At 41.0% G+C, this 21,845-nt stretch overlaps 1 protein-coding gene across 2 annotated transcripts in view; it reads right to left on the reverse strand.

The window, feature by feature from the left end:
• Positions 1–8,267: 8,267 nt before the first annotated feature.
• ccbe1 (collagen and calcium binding EGF domains 1) overlaps positions 8,268–21,845 on the reverse strand; it is a 31,295-nt gene continuing 17,717 nt past the window's right edge. Inside the window, exons 3-11 of one of the 2 annotated variants that reach the window (XM_076758447.1) lie at positions 18,774–18,826; positions 18,442–18,576; positions 17,531–17,668; positions 16,163–16,272; positions 14,672–14,780; positions 13,981–14,120; positions 11,973–12,008; positions 9,244–9,279; positions 8,268–8,802 (exon numbers count right to left, since the gene is read on the reverse strand). In XM_076758447.1, coding sequence (XP_076614562.1) covers positions 8,527–8,802; positions 9,244–9,279; positions 11,973–12,008; positions 13,981–14,120; positions 14,672–14,780; positions 16,163–16,272; positions 17,531–17,668; positions 18,442–18,576; positions 18,774–18,826 — 1,033 coding nt within the window. In that variant the 3' untranslated portion in view covers positions 8,268–8,526. The remainder of the gene's footprint in view (positions 8,803–9,243; positions 9,280–11,972; positions 12,009–13,980; positions 14,121–14,671; positions 14,781–16,162; positions 16,273–17,530; positions 17,669–18,441; positions 18,577–18,773; positions 18,827–21,845) is intronic. The other variant, XM_076758448.1, reaches the window with a different exon arrangement.

Genomic DNA, 21,845 nt, shown 5'->3' on the forward strand with positions numbered 1-21,845 from the left:
TAGGCAATCAGAATAAAATAAAAGTTGTTTCCAAGAGTATTAAGCCTCTTGATTGATTTTTTTATTGAGATAGCTGGGCAGGTGGTGATTGGTGGGCAAGTGGCAGTGCGCTGTATTGATTGGCTAATGGTCAAGATGGGTGGGCATAGAGGGTCTTCTGTGGTTTTGCTTGTTAACTGATTCAGTTTCAGGGTCCTGCTGTTGTGTGTGCTGATTCACTGTGACATGGGGCTCACTGGGGCTCTTGAACGCAGCCATTGATGCTTCACTATGACAATTCAAAGAAAAGCAGGTTGTGCATTATGACTTAGTCCTGTGGGGCCGGTGTGTAGAGGGACCCAATGTGTCAAAATCTAGTTTTAAGACTTTAATTATTTTAGTTTTTATTGTACTCACATGCATAAATAAAGTTATTTTCAATCAAATAACAACAAGAACATATCAAAAACATGCTTTCAAAAGACACAATTTACTCCAAAATACAGCTAATACTTTGTATTTTAATAGTATGGTATAGTATATTTGTGTATTAGAACATGTAGCCAAAGTGACGGGTATTTTCTGTCTATCCCAGATGCCCACCCAACCTCCCACTACTAATACTACTAATACTACTAATACAAGCACAAATACTGATACTAATACACCGCTACCAATAGCCCACTAATGGTAGTACTGATGTAATGCTAATGCTCATACTAATCCTAATATTAATGCTAATGCGGCTGTTACTGCTCATACTAATAGATTAGTAGTGCTAATGCTAATGCTAACACAAATAGTTTGCTATGCTAATACTAAGGCAAAGGCAAATGTAATAACCCCCTAACCCTTCTAATACAGGTAAGACAAATGTTAACATAATACTAATACTATGCTAATACAATTATCAGTGCTAACACTTATGCTAAAGATAAAAGAAGACCTAATGCTAATACAAACACAACTCTTAGTGCTAATAGTAATAGGTTAGTAATATTAAGGGTATGCTAATACTAATGGCAATACTAACACTAATGCAAGCAGTATTACTAATACCAAAACTAATGCTACTGCTAATGCTAATACATATGCCTACACACCCGCAGATTGGTAATGGCCTCAAGAATCCAGAATTGGTCTGGATCTACTGTGAACGTGGCTCCTTTTATCATATTTGAAATGTGTTTTTGTCGGTTAAATGTCTGTATTTCTTATCTTATTTCAGTGGGCAAATAAGAACAAAGTTAGTGTAATGTGTGAAGAAAGTTATGGTGTGTGACCTCTGACACATGCTATTACATTCTTCACAGATTTCACCAACAAAGTCTTTGGAGAGTCTTGGTCTACAATAAATGTGCGTAACAAGCAACAAACATATCAGGTATGTCAAAACTCCACACAAAGGTTTTAGTCCTTTCGGCCGCTGTATTCCCTGTGTTCTCGATCAGCTCGTAAGCTTGCATCAGGTCAGTGAAAGGTTAGCTGACACAGCCGTGTTCGCTGCAGGAGCTTTCACTCCAGTCTGAAAGCCTCAGTGGGAAACAGGAGATGACACAATTATGTGCCACTGGCTTTCTATTTACCCTCACCGGCTTCTTCCCATTGCCTCTTGAGGCACAGCATCGCTTACTGTGAGGGCCTGTGATTACGGGTTCGCGAAGAAACCCCACAGAATAGCGGCCTATTGTAGCGACACTAATCTGGGGATTTTGACTTTTCTGGCAAATGATCAGCAAATGGCAAAGACTGATCTGCACGGGTTCATATTGATAAGGTTTCATGCTGTGGTCATTTCATGTGCAAGGGATATTTTTTATATAGTCGAGCAACACATATGAACTCAGATGATCTTTGACTTAGCTAATTTGTGAGTGAGAATGTAGTGAATCCACAGTGCGTCACAGTGAATGAATGATCAGGCTCTCTTGTACCAGAATAACAGGCTGCACCAGTGAACAATGAGAAACTATGTTAAAGTATGTTTCCCTCTCTGTGTTGAAAGGGTTAATGTCAAGTGGATAATAAAATCCAGTCTATGACAAGAATGGGTAATTGCTGCTTCTTGTCAAACTGGTTCCTCGTAATGTTTTAAGCACACAGTGAATCTACGCAAACACCTCCACCGGAGGAGCTTTAGGCTGTGCGGCTCTGAAACGTAGCTAATATATTCGGAAAGTTAGGGTGGCGCATGAGCGAGCTGGTGCGGTTAAGAATGAGAGAATATTAGGAAAAGAAAGTTTTAAAGCACACCAGTAAAAACCTCCAGCAAAACAGCATCAGGACGCACACGAGAAATGCTAGCTGCAGTAAATTAAATTATAAGTGCAACTTTTTAAAAACGTGTGAAATTTAACAGGTTGGCAGAGGAATTGGAGAGCAGAGAAAATAGAGGCCTCCGTCCTTTTGTCTGAGGAAGTCCTCATTAGAGAGTTAAACCACACTCTTTGTTAGGAAATGTAGGATTTAAATAACAATAGCAATGCTAATGGGTCCATTTAGGGGTGGACAATGGGAACCTGTAGGATGTTAATGGGTCACTGAGAGTGTGAATAGACTATCGCATGAGTCAGCACAAATATTTGGCCAGTGAATTATACGATGCTGTACGACGCAACAGCGAGCTGATCCGGAGCCTGAACTGTTCATATTTAAGTAATACTGCTTTGATATACTGGGCCTGCATTCGATCACCGTTCTGAATGTAGTTTGATCTGATTAATTCTTATATTTCTGTCAATGTTTTGACCGCAACAAATCTCATCTTTAACATTTTCTACTCACCTCTGCCTGTTGTCTGTTGTAGTCCATTGTCTCAGTATTTCAGAGATCCTGAACTGGCCTGATCACATAAAACAAATAACAGTTGTTGTGCATGAGGCTACTTGTTCCTGGAGGGTGTGGCCATCTAAAGATGTTTGCATTGCCCATGTCACATTAGGGGGAAAGGGAGAGTGGCTTGTCACCTCCTGGTGTGACACCACGGCTTAGTTAAATAAAGCCTGCTGCTTCACGGTGTTTATTCATACCTGGAAAGTACAAAGCAGTCCGTTAACACACGAACAAAATGTCTGCTGAGATGACAGCATGCTAAGGAAATGTCCTGTGGTTGAACCCGCTGTGCTCTTCAGTTTGCCACCATGATGCAAATCCCCAACTGGCTCCAGAGGACCAGCAGAGGAGCGTGATTTTTAAGTTCAAACTGTGATGCGACACAATTTATCATTTGATTCGCGATAACGTCAAACAGTAATCTCCAAAGATTTAACGATTGCTCCACATCAGAGCCGCACAGACGGGCTTCGCCGCTGTATTATTCGCTGGCTCGGTTCTGCGCACATAGGCCACATACTCACCCTCAACAATGCAGGAGGACTAAACCTTTATTTCAGATTGCTTCAACACAGTCCAGTGTGGTCCCGGGGAAGAGAGGGCACTTATTGTCCACTAAGGACTTTGCCACATTCATTTGAAGAGCAGCCCTCACTCATTATTAACAGACACACTAAACGATGGGCCCCAAACAATACAGAACAGATCCCTTTATGCGCACAAGTGCTCAACGTTTCGGCAACCACTGTGTGCCCTCCACCACTCCCTCTTCTTTTCAGATACCTGCACATAAGTGAAAGATGTGGAGGACACAAAAGATATTCTCAACTTTCCTTTTCTCCCCATTCTGTGAAACAGGCCCATTTTAAAGCTTTTATTTGTGCAAAGCCTCTCATTAACTCCGCTCATGCTGCCTCCCTCGGCTTGCCATTGCTTAAGTACTGGGTGTTGTAAAAAAGCTACCAATTAGTCCCTCATCAGCTCCAATTAGAGGAGACAAAGCCTGAGTAAAGATAACTCGATGAGAGGGAGAGGTGGAAGGGTGAGGGCTGTGTGTTTTTGTGCGCCGAGGTGTGTGCGGGCTCGTGTTTGTGTACATGTGTGCAGGCCGGGCCGGCACAACATAGTTTGTAATAATTGAAGAACTTGTGGCCATTGAGTGCGACCCACTGCAGCACAGGTCCTTTCACTCTCCAGGCTCCTCAGCGGACCCTTTTCTCAGGGCCAAGTGTTGTTGTGCTGGGAAGACAGGCCCCCCAGGAGTCCCAGAAAGAGAGCCATTCATTCATCCTCTCTACCTGTTTGCAGCATATAAAGCACTCAGGACCAGGCCGATCTCTCATTATTGTCTCCTTCACTCTCAATACTTCCTTAAACTTAGGCTCCGACAAGAGCAAGCCCTTTTAGAGGGGGGAAATAGGGGATGTATGTTAAGGGGGTGCCTTTCGCCTCATTAGAATTGAATTTGCACTGTCTTGTAATTACGTCGGAGGGCAACAATGTGTTTTTTTCATCGTAATCTTCACTGAATAGGGGGTTTTTGGGGCAGTTAATTTGCTGCCCACACTAATGCATTAATTAATGAACTGGGTAACACTAATTTTCTCTATGCCGCTTACATCTGTTTGTTTCTTCCATCAGTTTCCAACAGTTCTGGGCAGCCGCTGCTAATAAAATTACCTCATTAAGCCCTTTATTGCAGCACAGTAACCCACTCATTCATTTGCTATTAAGCATTTTCTATGGACGGGGGCTGGTGTGTGATGGTTCCCGTTCAGTGTTGCATCTTTTTGTGGGTAGTTCTAAATAATGAGGGGGACAAGCAGGGAGATATAATTAGGAACAAGGGGGCACTTCAGCAAATATTTGAAATCTTTTAAGGCTTGCCCTTGTATGACAGTGATTAATTACTTCCAGAAGGGATTTTGGAGAAATATGTTGCCAAGTTTTTCCTTTTTTTTCCCTCCTGGACGAGATGACCCGAGCTTGTTAAAAGGATGTGCACAGGCTTTTAATTTCGGCCCCGTCTTTAATCAAATGCAATTCATGACATGTACTGTTCTCTGAAAACGGGCTCGCTGTGAAACAAATACACAACATGTAAACAATGATGTAGTGTTTAATGGAGGAGCACTTGGCATGTGCTGAAAACAACAAATCTGTTTCTGTTCATGTTGTTGATCAGTTGTTAGTTTTTGGAGACTGTTTGATTGCGATGTTCCAAAACTGTTTGAAAAAAGGGCATGAAAATGATTGTTTTGCTTCCAGGAACAAAATGTGACAGATTATCAAAAAAATGGTCAGAATAATTACTCCGACACAGACGAGCCAAGTGCTTTAAATGTGTCATTTTGGGTTCATGTCATCAGCGGCGGCTGCCAGCCCTGTTGTCAAACATCTTTGAGTGGAAAGACGTTAAATGTTGTTGCACAGGAACATCTAATTTCTGTAACTGAGCTCAAACATAAACAAGAAAACACACATCACCCACGCTGAGAGAACATCTCCACAAAGCTTTATTCGTGATTGTGTTTTGATTATCTCCAAGTGCTTCTGTGTGAACTACACTGCAGAGTTTAATGAGTTCACTGAACGCTGTGTGCTGTACATCAACCCAAGGCTTGTAATCACTCAGCCCATACTGTACGTGACTGGCAAATGACTGCCACCTAGTGGATGTAGAGGGGTACTGAATGGCTATCAGGGCACAGTGTACTGTACAATTTCAGATCCTATACTTACCCTGTGAAAATGTTCTGTTTACAGTCCGAAATGTCCAAAAAGTTAAGCAGATTCCTTCAGTTTTATTTAAGTTTTGCAGAATGTCTCAACTCTCTGGAACCAGGGTTGTATTTAGTAAAAAAAAAAAAAAAAAGTAAAAAGCACAATATTTGTCTCTGAAATGCAGTTACATAGAAGTATTAGGTGGCACAAAATATAAATGCTGACACAGAAATACCTTAAAATTGTACAGTATGGTACCTGAGCAAATGTAGTTGGACTCCACCGCTGCACATCATTGTGTGTGTGTGTGTGTGTGTGTGTGTGTGTGTGTGTGTGTGTGTGTGTGTGTGTGACTTTTTTTTTGAGGTGTAACACCTTTTACTTAACTGTGTGTTACTAAGTGTGACTTTCCATCGTTATGGTGCAGCGGTATGAAATCAGTTGGCTCGTGTTCCCTCTTTCACTTTTTATGATCTGTTATGAAGACAAAACAGCATCATTTACAGGACAGTCCCTTTTCTCCGTTCCTCAACAATGTAGATACAAAAAAAACCTGCATTAAAAAATGAAATAATCCAACTGTATTCTGCTAAATGAGCTTTGAGAAGCTGCAATGACAGAATGTGTCAAATAAACCTTCTGGTCAGGTGAGGCTGAGGGCAGGTGACGTGAGAGAATTGGACCAGCGCTGCTAAACCAGACCGAACGTCTCTCGAGCGGCTTGTTTTGAGTTTTATCGCCTGGTGTCGTTATTCATGAATATAAAAATGACACCACATTGTTTTGGTCAGACTCCCCAGATTGTATCTGCAATGTAAGTTATGAGTAATGAGTATGAGAGACAAGGGAGAACAAAACAGGGTGAAACGACACAGTTTATGGTTTTTTGAAAAGTCCAAAACACAGCTGCACGCCCCACGTCACAACCTCGCTCTCACCCCAGAGACCAGGCATGCTCGGCCTGCTCCAGCCATGACTTCATGTGCGTTTTTCAGGCATATTTGAAAGGTTCAGCAGTCACGAGCATCTGTAATTAAACCTTACTCTCATTTAGCATTTACAGACATGTAAGAAAAGCTTGATAGCAGAATATAAAGTAGCATCTTTATGTGTTTGTCACCCATAAGTGAAAGCTGGTGTGTAAACAGATAATTACAATACACTAAAACAGTTGTAATAATATAAAATATGTCTTCATTGGAGAAGTTAAAATAGCTTTACACCAATTAAAGCTTAATATTTCCTCATGTGTGCTTACGACTACATGTTAAATGTGTATATAGTCCTTTAGAAACACTGACCTGAAGTGAAGATGCACTTTCTCCTGTATGATGGAAAAAAACGTGTACTTCAGCTTCAGCTGAGCTGTATGATAAATAAGCCAAGATAAACACTCTTCTGCTGAGACTTTGCTTTTCTCGCCCTGTGTGTGTGATACAGAGGTTACTGAGTCACACTCAGTGCAATCAGAGAGTGAAGAACAAGTTATCTTCACAGCGGTTATGTCATTTTTAAATATCCTGGCTGTCCTGAACATGTGAGTCGAGTCTGAATGTGACTCAGAATTGTTCTTGCTCTTAAACTGGATGTTACACTTCTACACTGTTAGAGAGCTACCTGAGATGATGTTGCCTTCTTGAATGAACCATAACTGGAAATCTTTCCTTTTTTTAAATATCACATTAAGCACACTGTGGCGTGTTAGAGTTTCATTAGTCAGTCGTTTGTTTCTCGGTGTTATGGCCCTGCTGGGGAAAGAGCTTGATTATGTAAACTCAGAGTTGTGGATGTTTGGTGTTGAGAAGGTCTCCCTCTGGTGGATCAGCCCACTATCGTCCACACTGCAGTGCGTGCAGTGAGACGGCCTGTTCCCCTGAGCTTAAAATGAATTTAGATGTAGTTGCAGATTTAGTGCAAAGCACCATCACTTTGTCCACTTATTAAAGCTTTGAAGTGACTATTTTCTGCAGCTCAGATCACTTTTCTCTTAAACGGCCGGCTTCATCCTTTTCCATCATCCGGCTTTGAACTGACAACATTTTCATATCGACGCTTCTCCTCATGTCTTCAACGCGAGTGATACCATCAGGCTGATAAAGCTGGCATGTATCTACGAGTATGTCATGATTTACATGTGCTTTATCTTTTCCAGAAATAAATTTGAGATTACTCCGGTAATCCATCAGCAACTATTTTGATAATGAATTCTTGGTTTTAGTCAGTTTTCAAGCAAAAATAATGAAAAAATATGACACACTCTCAACACATTCCTGCGTCTCTTCATCATATATCATCAGAATAAACAAGACATTTGAAGACTGTCTTACAAAACTGCATTTCACTATTTTTTGGACGTTTCATACACAAAATGATTAAGTGACTAATTAAAATAATCTCCACACTAACAGATCATAAAAAAGAATCATTAGTTGCAGCTCTTCAAGCTGCTGCTTATCGATGGGTGGGACCACCTCAATAAATACAAATTAGAAATAATGCAATGCAAACACTCTTTTCCATTTCCTTCTAATTGTTTTTGCTTTGTTTCCTTGAGAACTGAAAACTACACCAAGGACTAGACTCACATTAGAGACACAGCACAAGTTCTTAACACCCAAATCAAACGTTTTGATCCCTCTTGTGAATCTACGGCTGATTACGTCAATCAATTGATTATTTAGGTGGTGGAAAATTCCTGTGAAAGAGAATGATGAAGAGGTAGAAGCTGCTTTCATGAGAGACTTGTTTAATGTGCTGTGAAGGAACCATAGTACGTTTCTGAACATATCAAAAAAAAAAAAAAAAAAACCAAAAACATGCATTTGCACAGTCTACTCATCTTGTTAAAAATATTCACAGAAAATCTCGTATATCATACAAAAATAAAGATCTGTGGTGAAAAGGCAAACAGTACATTCTGTTTAAAAACAGTTAAATAAAAAAGCAAACCACTTCAATATTTACACCTGACATCATTTAAACCCGCCCTCTTTAAATATTCCAGTCAAAGTCTGTTCTCTCTCGCGCTGGTTTCCTCTTCCTGTTCCTCTTGGACCCTCCGCCCGTCGGAGGTGGAGGCTCCTTGTAGTCCTCACCCGAGCCGGTCTCCAGATTGTCCTGGTTGTCCCTCCAGCTGTCAGGGACGGCGGGGAAGTCCTCCCCTGGAGAGTGCATGGGTCGACCGTACACTTTGCTCTGCAGGTCGGCGATGTCGTTACGGATGTCCGCCATGAGCAGGAGCAGGAAATCAAAGGAGCCTGGAGGGCCCTGTGTGTGTGACAAAAACAAATCATTTCACAGATGTTTAGTCCATTATTTCACAAATTATTCGTGGACATGTAATCAAAGTTAGTCTCTTTTTTGGGAAGCTTAAATTCCTCCTGCCTCCTTCTGTATTTCCTCAGAAGCCACAGCAGAGATTGTCCCAACAGAAATCCAGCTGATCAATGGACTGTCTAAGACTGGCCAGTGGGTACTGAGCTTTTCCTCATGATTTGTTAACGTTAGCCTCATCAGTGTTTATCTAAAGGGACAGTGCTTACTCTGCTCTGGATACTATTTACTTTGAGCTTGACAGTATCATTAACTACATCATCCACAGTGCGCAGTGGTCTGTTTTTCAGCCATGCTTTAGTTTAACTGTATTGTCCTGGATAATGGTAACAAGTTACAATAGTGTGGCATCAGTATAGATGGACAGAATCTTACTGGTGGTCCGACGGGCCCAGGAGCTCCTCTATCCCCCTGGGGAGTCAAAACAAATATTTAGCTTAGATGATTTACAGTGGGGGGAAAAGCACAAGAAGAATTCATATTACTGTAGTTTGAAGGAGCTTCAGGAAGAGAAAACCGAGATCAGGATGAGTAACCACAAATAACGAGCATATAGATTTAAAGAAATGTGGATTCTTGTGTTTGTCAGTAAAAGGAAAAGTTTCATATTTTTTGTCTAGAGTTTAAAAATAGTGTTTCTTGAAAATCACTCACTGGGACAGACAGAAATAGTTCTGGGACTCCCGGTAAAACCATGACTGAAGGATTAGACATGTTGCTTAGTGAGCTTTGGTGGTCCTCGCAGGCGTATCTTTTAACTTTGGACAGTCAGGCTAGCTGTTTTCTCTTGCATCCTGTCTTTATGCTAAGCTAAGCTACTTGAATCCTTGCTCTGGCTCCACACAGAGACATGAGAGGGGTGTCAACCTTCTCATCAAACTTTTGACAAGAAAGCAAATGTTTTTCTCAAACTGAGAAACTGTTCCTGAAGCTGCGTCCCGTGTACGTGACAGATGGAAAGTGTGTGCTGTTCATGTAACACGAAACATACTGTACAAGTAGCCTGACTGTGAAGTATCATGGCAGCCTGTTGACCTACGGTAGCACACACACACTGACCTGACTACTGTGGTTGTTCGCCGGGCTCAGGGTCACACCAGGGCTGTGAGTGTTTTGGCAGATGGTTTGGATTTGTTACTCAGAGAGACAGATTACTATCACCTCCAATCTATCCATACAAACATCCCAGCTGTACTGACAGAATACCAAGGTAGTATGTCAATAAGGCAGATGCACCTAAGTTGTTCCATACGTGATCTACAAGCTAAGCTAACAGTGTTACGGGTATAACAAGATCCAAGAGCCAATACAAGACCAGAGTCTCTTCAGATGTTATATCTCACACTTCTGTTAGTCACCGTGAGAGGGATGACTGGTCATTATTGACCAAAATGACAATAATCCATAAAACAAATGAACAAACAAACAAGTAATGCTGTTATAAATCTGCCATAATTGCCACAGGTTGTAAATCTCACCTCCAAAAAAGCGTTATTTTTAAGATTTAAATTGTTTTTGTCAAAACCAGATTCCCCTCTGATCACTTTTAGGTCTGATAATGTCTACAAGTCGGCCATAAATTAGCTACCCAAACTACCTCCGCTGGCTGCTCTCAGTCTAATTTCAGACATCCTGCTGGATCACAGAGCTTTAACTTTCCACTGACAGTCAGCTTTGGCATCGAGCAGAGAAACCTCACCACTCTCACTGCACGACATATCTACTTTCAAATCAGCAAAAAGTTAGCTTTGTAGCTAATCTTTATACCAGCACTGTTGCCACAAATGATGTTCATATTTGCTTCATCTTCATTAATGAAAACAGCAGCTAAACTCATCCTACAGAGGCCAGTGTGCCCTCCCCATCTGAATAAAAGTGGACCACAGTCAGACTCAGTTGCAGCAGCTCCAGAGCACAGTGCAGAAGTGTGACAGCCAAAGCAACATCATGTGCAAACGGCAAAGATGTAATCGTATTTTTCTGACCTCGGCTGCTCTTTGATTTTCTTTTCAGGAATATTACAAAATGCACGAGCAAATCTAGTTTAATACAAAAAAATGGAAAAAATGCAAACACAAATCTCAGTGTAACCAGGGTGAAATCTGCATTGTGTCTCCATAATCTGAGGCTTAGCCATCTGCTGGAGCCTCTTTTTTAACACTTGCCTTAGGCTTGCCGGGAAGGCGCAGAAGAGAGAAAAACATTCCAGTTCGCCTTTTGAAACGATGGTTGCAACCTCCTGTCAGACAATCCAAAGGCACTGTTCACGAAATCCATGTAATATTCCAGACAACCACAATAGCCTGGAGCTATCCAGGGTCTTCCCACTGGTGGTCAGGAAGAAGTAATTGAACCACTTGAAAAGACTAGCTGTTGGCCTCAGCCCCTTTCTGACTCAGGCTGCAGGGGAAATGTGTTTGCAGGTGAGAGGAATCATGTTTATCAGAGGTTATATCACTGCAACATAATGAGATCCTCTCACAGAATGAATGTGTAACCTCAAAGCTGATTGGTTTGGCTCAAGATGCTACGTTGAACTTATACATGGCTACTCAGATCTCAAAAACAATGTTCTGCTTGTGTGCATACTGAGCAGCTTTTCCACCAAATGCTGCTCCTGTCTTCTAATAATACCCAGAAAGATGTTCTGTCTGGCCCACCAGTTTTCCTCTCTCAACTTGTAGCAGCTTGCAGTGATCGAATCCTTTGCAGGGACAAACTCTAGCAGAGGATTTGTGAGAATCCTGGCACCTGCCTTGTGGTTTTCACCCTGTGTAAATCTGGTGAAGTTGAGAAATAATTTAGCTATTGAGAAATATCTTTTGATAGACATGGTGTTGGCAGATGAGCCACATGCATCTAGCTGGTATTTTTGAACTGTCTGCGCTAACTCTTTCCTTTGATAGAGGCCATGTTCAGTGAGCCAAGAGTCAAATTCTGCTGCCAACATGAATGACTCCTCTGCCTGAGGGGCGATACGCCAGAAACCCCTGTTCTGTACAGTGAGAAATGAGACTCTTGTCTGGAAGAGTTGTCTTTTGTAGAAAAGTCAGGTTTTAAGAACAAATGAAGAGATTATGTGACCAAAAAGCATCTGAGCTCACCTTTAAGCCATCTTTTCCTGGTGCTCCTGGAGGCCCCTGTTATATGGAAAACAAACAAACGCACAAAAAAGTGCAGTTCATATCTGTTTCAATCATGTTTGCATATTTATGTCAATTTCCTTTCACACTCCAAAGTCTGGTGGACAGGTAATTGTAAAGTAAGGTTGGGCGAATGGACAAATATATTGGCCATTGGTGATTGGCTCTTGAGTCCAATGCTGACTGTTTTTCTTGGGTGATTAATTTAATGGTTTGCCTCCGCTGCTCAGCAACAGACTCTTGATCAGCGAACTGACTCAGTGGCACAAAGACGTCAGCAATTCACATCTCAGTTGGTGATTGGTGAGTTGGTGATTGTTGGAACATTGGAAAGACTAACAAAGATGGGTTTTGTGAGTTTTATTTTGTGTCTTTTGACGCTAAATCAAGTGTGTTTTATGATGAGTTAATAAGGCAGTTGCTATTTGTTGGACTGACAGTGGCCAGCTGCAAAACTTTAACATATCACCCAACCCTCCTGTAGGCCAAGAGCTCACAAATGTGAATATGCATGTGAGTGTCTGAGGGCGTTTCTCTGCCTTGCACCCAAACAGATATGTGCTAATGCTTAATTGACCATTTTCACAGAAAACTAATTCATTCTAAATCTTTCTAAATTCAAAACTGACATCTTTATCGTGCTCCATCAACAACAATTACCCAAGATTAAGTTTGTGCCTGCCTCCAGGCCATTTCTGAGTGACTTCAGCTCGATGGCGGAGAGCGCTTTGATCTCTTTCCTGGAATAATCATCATTAGAGTGTGAAGACATTGCATTGGGAATCAGGCCAATAATCAGATCAGTACCAAGCCTGTGAGTCACACACTATACCACATTCATCATCTGTGAAACCCTGACATGCGGTCAAACACATGTGACCTGGTGGCCAGACCTCATAACTGTGCTCAGAATCTAATCAGGTTTATGTGTGGATAGAGGGACAACTCCCTTTTAGTCAGACCTCACCAGGATTTGCACCGATTAAATGTATTAACAGGTCATGAATATAAAGAGTTATGAATTAAGACACATCCAACTGTCACACGCACAAAGCATTAGATGACTTTGTACTGTAAGTACAGTGTTCCTGTTCCAGACTTCTTCTTTGGCCTCATGCAGCCAGTGATGTGACTGATTGCAAGTGTTGTTGGTCTGATTTATCAATAAAGTGATTGCATAAACAGCCAAGGTTTAAAAAGTAGAAATATGTTTCTGTGGCCACATCCTGCACATTCTTGATTCACATCCCACACTTAAACACAGAGGGTTCACACTCGCAGGCAAGACTGAGCGCCGCACAAAAACACAGCGAGCCAAAGAAAACAACCGAAGCTGTAAAAGGATTCAGCCTTCTCTGTTGTTATTGCCATGACCATGTGTCATCCTTTTTCACCCTGCAAAGTGTGGCTTTCCGTGAGGGTGTGTGATGGGATGGTTTTCGTGACTTTCTGAAATGTGTCAGCTCAAGAGACACTTGGTTGCTCTTGAAATCAATCAATCACAGCTCTCCTGGGGCCTGTCCCACGATGCAGGATTACTAAATTCTCTGAATAACTTTGGTGAGTAAAAAAGCCGAATGCCGTACAATCTGCAACATAGACTTAAGTAAAAAGAGCCTTTCCAGGTTTTACTGCATTCGGTGCCGTCATCCAGATTAATTAAGTAATTCTGTTGTGTAACACAAAGCAGAAGTGTGGAACTGAACCAGCAGAACACAAAGGCAAAGATGGACGTAAGAGACCAGTGTACCGCATCCAAGTATTACTCAGAGCAGTGGAGGTCACAGTCAGAGCACGAACATTCATACTTGCAATAAATGAGGAATGTGTATACAAAATGCAGTAAAGGTATTTATGTTATCTGGAGTGAACATTGTGTGGCCACAGTTTTTACTGTCAAAAGGCAGATTTGATTAAAAGACGATTATTTATAATAACTAAAAAAAAAGGTATATTATTATTAACTGACCACAGGTCCTCGGGGGCCCCGTTTGATGTGGGACAGGTCTGGTGTGGGTCCAATGGGTCCCATCAAGCCCCTGGGACCAGAATGCCCAGGGGGCCCCATCAGTCCTGTTAGTCCTGGAGGGCCCTTCGGTCCTGGATCTCCTAAAACAATCCAGACTGAAATTAGTGAACTAATAGACACAGAATATATGATGACTTTTGCAGAATGGATTATATACTTTTTAGACATGTTAGTGGCTCTACAGATTGTGAGGTCAGTCAGTCGGTCCACCAGCAGGACACAGTTTTCACTCATTCGTTGAAACATCTCAACACCAACTGGATACACTGGCATCAAATTATGCTCTGACATTCTTGGCTGCCTGATGATGAATCCGAATGACTTTGGTGATCCTCTGACATTTGCGGCTTTCAGTGAAATATCTCAACAGCTCCTGAATAGATTACCATGACGTTTGGTGCAGGTATTCATGTCTCCCTCATGATGAATGATAACTTTTCATCAAGTGCCAAAGTTTTAATTTGTGCAATACTTTGTTTTATAACCAAACACCTGCAAAACTGATTCCCTCCAGCCTGAGATTTACTCTGTGTTTAGTACTTCATACCCATACCATCCCTGCTGGATGCAGGCCAGTTTTTTCATGCACAGGCTGACAGTGTTTTATTATTTTTAGCTTCATGTGTATTACCTGGAGGACCAGGGAGACCAGGAGGCCCCGGTAAAAATATGGGAGACGTCAGGATTTTCTCGCTGGTCATCTGCTCAGGGACGTCTGCACTGTTTGACAGCATGGCCATCTTGAGTTAGGATGAAAATAATGACTGAGTGAACAGGTCAATGAGAAGGCAACTACAAATAATTGATTGAAGGATACACCAAATTCTCACCAACAATTCTCTCATCGTATAAGTCTGTTTTTCCTTAATTTGGCAGTGATGTCAAACATCCAAATGCGTAACTGCATGACTTTGTTGTTCCTAAAATGGTTTTACAAACAATGATTTATAAAGTAGTGTACTGTCAAACAGGTCGGGTAAATTACACACTGAAGGGCCGACTTCAAGTCAAATTATTTTAAAATTATATAACCTGCCTAAGATGAAAGCTGATCCTCCATCTGCACCACGGTACAAGCTGTAACCCAGACAGATGGAGGACCAGTCAACCCTTCTGCATTATTCAGCAAGACCAGGAGAGTTCCTGCTCGGGATGCTAAGTGGCATCCTTGGGAAATGTTGTCTTTGATCTCTGTGTAACATCATGTGGATCTGACAATCCCTGAGGGAAACACGTCAAAGGCCTTGCTATGTTGCAAGAGCCTACAAATCAGAATTCATGCGCACAGACGTAGAAGCATATATCACACACTCGCGCACACACACACACACACACACACACACACACACACACACACACAGCAAGGTCATAGTTCACCTGCTGAACAGTGAGCATTATGCAGGACTGTAGCCTGTGACCTTGAGCACAGGTGTCTGAACCTACTACTCTGACCTTGCCATGATAGGAATAAATGAGAATATACTTCCTCATATACTGTGATAACAAACAGTGAGCACCTACCAGTATTTTCATTTGGTTTTCTTAATATATTAACATGGAGGAAAAGAGTCATAAAGAGTAAAGCTGCAGGAGCAAGGAGACCACACACCTGGAAGCAATATATAATGTGCTACAGCTGAGGGTGCTGAGTGCCACTGTTGACAGACTCGTGCTCGGATAGGTTCAGACGCCTGTGATTACACAGAGGGAAATGTAACCCCACTGTTGAGTTTCACACAAATGACCCCACAATCCCCACTTACTCACCAAATCTACCAGCGACAGTAACGGAAGTTTTTTGAGATATTTTTCAGTAGGTAATAAAGTGCTACAATAAATCTCAAGAGAGTTGTAAAAATCAGACTGCTGTTGTTTCTGAAATGCGGTCAGGTACGGACTCACTGGAGATGGAGCGATCTTTCAGTGGGGATAAAGAAACAGAACAGTTCTGCAGATATTTACATTGAGCTCAATCAAGGATAGTAATGCTCACTGGGGCCTTTCTGTGGTCAACCAAGAATACTAGAAATAAGTGCAGGATTTCAGGATTATGATTTAAGATAGAAAATAATGTAGTGTTACACATAAACTGTATAGATTCAAATAGATTTCTGACCCTTACCTTCTGTTTAAGCTGCAGGACAGACATCTTGATCTGGAGGAAATCGTTACATGTGGCCGAGCAAGTTCCAGCATTCATCACGTTGTCAGACTTCTCAAAGAGATGCACTGCTGTGAATTTGAAAAAAAAAAAAAAAAAAAAAAGGTTTCTGTCACAGAAGGTGCCAGAAAATGTTTCTTTCAGAAAACGGAAAAAACATAATATCACACTATTCAATGAATATGCGGACAGATTTAATATGATTTATTTAGTTTACTGAAAACTGTGTTAAAACAATCCTATTAAAAGAATCTGAATAGTGTTTAGTAAGTTCATTGATCACTGAACTATTTCTGTGACATCATAATTTAAACTTTCAATAACCAAAAATACAGAACTGTAAGGGCTGATATTGCAAAGTCACACAGTCTGGTGGTAGTTTGATGGGTTGCTGCAATCTGTGTGAGCTAACTGTCTGTTTAGGGGACGAGTGACTTATACAGTTCAGGATAACTCTGTAACACGGTCACTTGTGAGACCCGAGTGTTGCGGGTCGCTTATCTTTGACTCAGGCAGGAAGGTGCTCTAGTAAATGAGTCAGAGCCCCAGTGTAGACGAGTGCAGAGCTAATGTCTGACTGCTGGCTCTGCTGGAGGTAAAACAAAGCCATAAAATTACATTTTCTATATTTGAATATTTGGTACTAAGGAAGTTTTTTTTTTTCTAACCGCTTTTTCAGAAACCATAATAAAACATTAAAGTTTAAGCAATAAAGTTGCACAATCCTGCAAAGAGAAAAAACAACATGAAAACCACAGAGCTCACCAGCTCTCCTGGTGTTGTCCCTGCAGTAGAACGGGCCCTTCTCTATGAATGCATATATTTTATGGATGAGTGAAAGTGTCTGGACACTGCTTTCCCCTCTATGTTACAAAGCAGCAGGACATAAAACATGAGCATGACTACATGCATCGTAGTTTCTCACTCTCCAGCTTCTCCTGAAATGTTATAGTAGTAATGGAAGATAAACTCATGGGAGGAAGTAGCAAATCTATAGCCTGTTTCATTGGAAACTGAATCTGGGACAAAAAAAAAAGACTTTATTATCACCTGAACCATTTGTGATGTTTTCCTCATCCAGCAAATCAGAAAAGACCAGGAGTCACAGGGGCAGCGTTTGTTTGAGAGACAGAACTGTTCTGACGTGCACAAGGATCTGGGATGTGTAATGACTACCAGCTGTCTATGTTTGCAGTACCCCCATCTCTTTAACTCTCTCTCTCTCACACACACACACACACACACACACACACTAAATAACCATGTGTGGTCAGCCACACATCACAGTCAGATGTGCCCTTGAATAAAGAGTAAAAATACTTTTCTCACCTCTCTCCCCCTTGGTGCATGTTTTCCCATCTTCTTCCAGGAAATAGCCTTTCTCACACTCACACCTGTAGCTCCCAACAGAATTGACACAGATCTGAGAGCATGCAGTCATGTTTGTGTCTGCACATTCGTCGATGTCTAGAGGTTACAGTGACAGGCAGAGACAGAGAAGGGACAGCAAGCAAATGAAAGACAATGTCAATTAGAATAGCTCTGAACACGTTAACATGCACATACTCAGTAACATGAAAATATAGAAAAACTTTCAATCAGATGATCTTACACTGTTCCAATCTGTTTGGCATGAATTATAGATTGTAAAACGAATCAAAATCAGCTGCTGCATTTGGCAGCAGTTAATTAATAATCCATTCCACATGTAACTGACAATGTGATATATATACATATATAACATATTTTATGAATTAATAACCTAACCTTTATGCATAATATACAAAATGATTTAATTCAGATTGCACAGAACACAGTTAAAAAGAATGATAATGTGAAAAATACATCAAACTAATGATAATGAATGAATTATGAGCATGGATTAAAAGCCAAGCTAAACCTAAAACATTTCTCATTGCAGCGTGCCAGCGCATTGCAGAATGGGGGACTCAATTAATATTTAAAAACGAGCAAAAGAAATCAGGCGATCCAATTTTACATTCTGCTGCAATTTATTCCACCTGAGTGGAGCGAGACTTTTAAAGGCTTTTTGCCGAGCTCAGTCCTCAGCAGACCAAGCCATTCGAGGGATTGTTTAAAGATGACTGACTTCCTGTCCTGCAGAAGAAGAGACGGCAGAGGCCAGACTACACTCTGAGACAAGTCACAGTGGTGCCGTCTGACACTTTCACCTGTTACACATCTGAGAATGTAAAACATCGCCTTGTGCAAGCTCTCACCCAGACAGTAGGGCTTCTCTCGGTTTCTGTGGCGCTCACGGTCGTAGCGGTAGCCGGGGTAACAGGTGCACACCACTCGACCAAAATGGTCAGTACACTGTTGCTCACAGGGGGCGCCAGTGCACACATCATAGTCTACAGAAATAAACAGGGCATTTGAGTTTTTTTTCTTTTGATTCAAAACTTCAGGCAACATGCCTGTCATGGGTTGTTAAACATTCAGTGAGGCTAAAACAAAGAAAGTAAAGTGATGTGAGTTGAGGGACATGTTGGGAGAGAATTCCAAAACAATCACAAATACACAAGACAGACATCCAAATAGTTTTCCCTACCTTCAGGAATACACTGGCCCAGCACAAACTTAAAGCCCTTGCAACATTTCTTTCTGTAAAACATGAAATGGACATGCATCCAAAATACTTTAGCAATCACATAATAGGTCCCATATTTCCGTATAATGTGCACAATGATTGACGTGTAACAGGAGTGAAGATCTGCAGAATTTGTTGTGATCCAGTGATTTGATCATTGTGTTTGTGGGAAATATCGTCAAGAAGATTAATGTGGCCCGACCCACACACAAACACACACACACCTGCAGGTTGCATTGCTATATCAGGCCTGCTGTTGCATGTTCGTTCGTGTCTGCTGACACTCCTCTGGATTACCGTTAAAATCTGACAACAGGTTCACTGTGCCGGCTGTGTGGGGTTTCTTATTTCATCTTAAAAATGTCCCCGTTTGAAGCCCTCCTTATTGACCAATACTGAACTTCAGTTCACTTTCTATGTGTTTACTTCCAGCTCACTTCTATACTGCCTCTATTCAAATCCAACCATCTGCAGTTTATCTCTCTATTTTCACAGAGGTCATAATAAATAGAATTACTCTTTACCCAAATAATTTACATCTGTGTTTTCAGGTGAGGGAGAAAATAACCTGATGAGACACTGTAAAGCAACAAACTAATGAGCTTTCCTTAAACATCTTCTCTGTTGCGTCACTTCTTCCCTCATCTGTGTTAAGTTTTATTCATACCATTTCCATGATAACATACTGTTGCAATATTTTTTATCAGCACGAGTCACATCCCTCGCTTGCACTCAGTTCTAAGGAAAAGTACTACCAGGTGTTAAAAAAAAATCCAATTACGCCACCAGTTTATGGCAATGTAGTGCAGTCACAGTGCCTTTGATAGTGGTACTGAAAAAAGATTGCTCTATAATGCTTCACAGCTTTCACTCAGGAGTAACGATCCATTGCGATGGGCCTGTCTGGTAATTTCATATAATGAAAGCTCTCCCTCCTCTGCAGTCACCGCCATTCAAACACACATTATGTAATGTGTTTATCCATTTATCTGCCATGATTGTGTTTGATTAATTCGTGGTCAATGTCTCAATATGGGGGAATATTGTGGAAGAGTAAGAAAAGCACACTATGATATCTGAGGCCAGTTAAACTGACAGATTTCAGATTGACTTCTGAGACCTCTCTTAAATGACCCATTAGAGACTTGGAACAGAATGAAGATGTATCACAGTACTCTAATACATTTTGAAACCAAGGAACTCTTAATTTCAGTTTCTCATCTTATTACAGTAAGATTTTCCATTTGCTACTTCCACTGCTATTTATGAATCTAATGACCCATCTATAAAAAGAGCACACTTTTTGCTATACCATCATTACAGAAATATAATTCTGGTAAAGCAAAGTAAATCACTGACTCTGTACCACTGCAGTCTAATGGGTCTACCATCTACAGATGACTGCTTTTACAGTCATGTTCATGGGTACAGGATATACAGGGCAGCCAAGTACTTATTCACTCACACAACAGAATATTTACTACCTAAAGAGGGGCCATAAAAGCCCCCCTCACTGCACTTGAGTCGCATAGTAAAAATATTAACCTACAACAATCTCATTTCAAGTCTCAATGCTGCAACTCCTGCAGGTACGGTTAACGTACATAGAGGGACAAGCACCATTCAGGAAGTCCTTCATGAGGTGAGAGCAGGCTACGAGTAGTTTTTGTGTATGTGTCTAAATATAGTGTCTGTGTGTGTGTGTCTGCGTGCACATGATCTGGTGTTTAAGTGCATTTCATCGAGTGTGTATGCATGTGTTTAGTGTGGGCTTGCAATGCGTGATTCTGCACTTGAAAATTGTTCAGATATTGAATTTGATTGATAAAATTGGCATCCACTGTTGATTTACACAACAAGAAATGTTCGAGTGATTGTCAAACCGTGGAAAGTTTCCATCTCTTGTCTTTCCTTTTGTGTAAGTTACATTCCAGCATATAGTTTGCTGTTTGTGGGTGGGAGAGGCTACGACTTGGACACCCTGAGAGAGTCGATCTGAGGATGGTTTCCTGTGTGACCCAATATTTCATGTCACAATAACATCCTCATGAGGACAGAAGGCACTTATAGCAAATAACCAGCTTAGCAAAATAACCACGGTTAGCTGAACAATCATGAGAAAACAAACATCTATGTCCATCTCCAGATGATCATGAAAGAGGCAACAACATCCCATGGAAACTGGATCCATATCTGTGTTGTTCAAGTTCATTTTTTCTCAACTGTATCTTTATTAAATTATTCACAGATATACTTATTATCGCTATAATATTCTACTTTATTGTACTTTCTCTCATTACATCATTAAATAAACAAGTCTAAAATCTGAGTGATGTTTGGTTACTTTGCAGATTAAAGCACAATTACAAAACACAATTACAGTATTATCTGGCATTTTCCATTTATACAAATTGATTTAATTTAAGTAGTTGATTTCTCATGTTGTCCCCTTAATAACCTTTATTTTGACACATGGGCATGAAAGCAGGCAGACCGGGAGAGGTAGACACCCAGAACCGAGATGGTAATGATATGACCTGTCTACAAGTTAAAACAACATGCCTGGTAAAGACTCTGGGTGATGGATACGAAGGTGAAGGTCAGTGCATTAAAGCAACACAATAACCTCAATCTGACTACAAGATTTATTGTCTGGGGGTGGAAAATCTGTCAGGTCTTGGACGTGGAGGGTCTCAAGAGATAAACTGCTGATACATGAAAATCATCTGCTAGCTGTATAGCTCCATGTAAATAAGTGATCTAATCAGTCTAGTTTTCACAATATCAAAATGTATATAGCAAAATAAACTGTTGGATAGTGCTGAAAGTTTTTTTTGCCACCTCATTTAATATGTTACTGTTCAGCTAAAAGAACATTTAAACTAATGCTCTGCAGTCATACTATTGCCTACTTTAAAGAGAGATTTTTGTCAGATGACATGTTGTGGCAATGGCTAAGGCTGCAATCAGTGCTTGCAGTCCAAACACACCTTTCCAGAATGGTAAGTGTTTAAGTCGCTTGGGGTAAAACTA

This window comes from Chaetodon auriga, chromosome 19 (assembly GCF_051107435.1).
Source record: "Chaetodon auriga isolate fChaAug3 chromosome 19, fChaAug3.hap1, whole genome shotgun sequence".
Lineage (NCBI taxonomy): Eukaryota > Metazoa > Chordata > Actinopteri > Chaetodontiformes > Chaetodontidae > Chaetodon > Chaetodon auriga.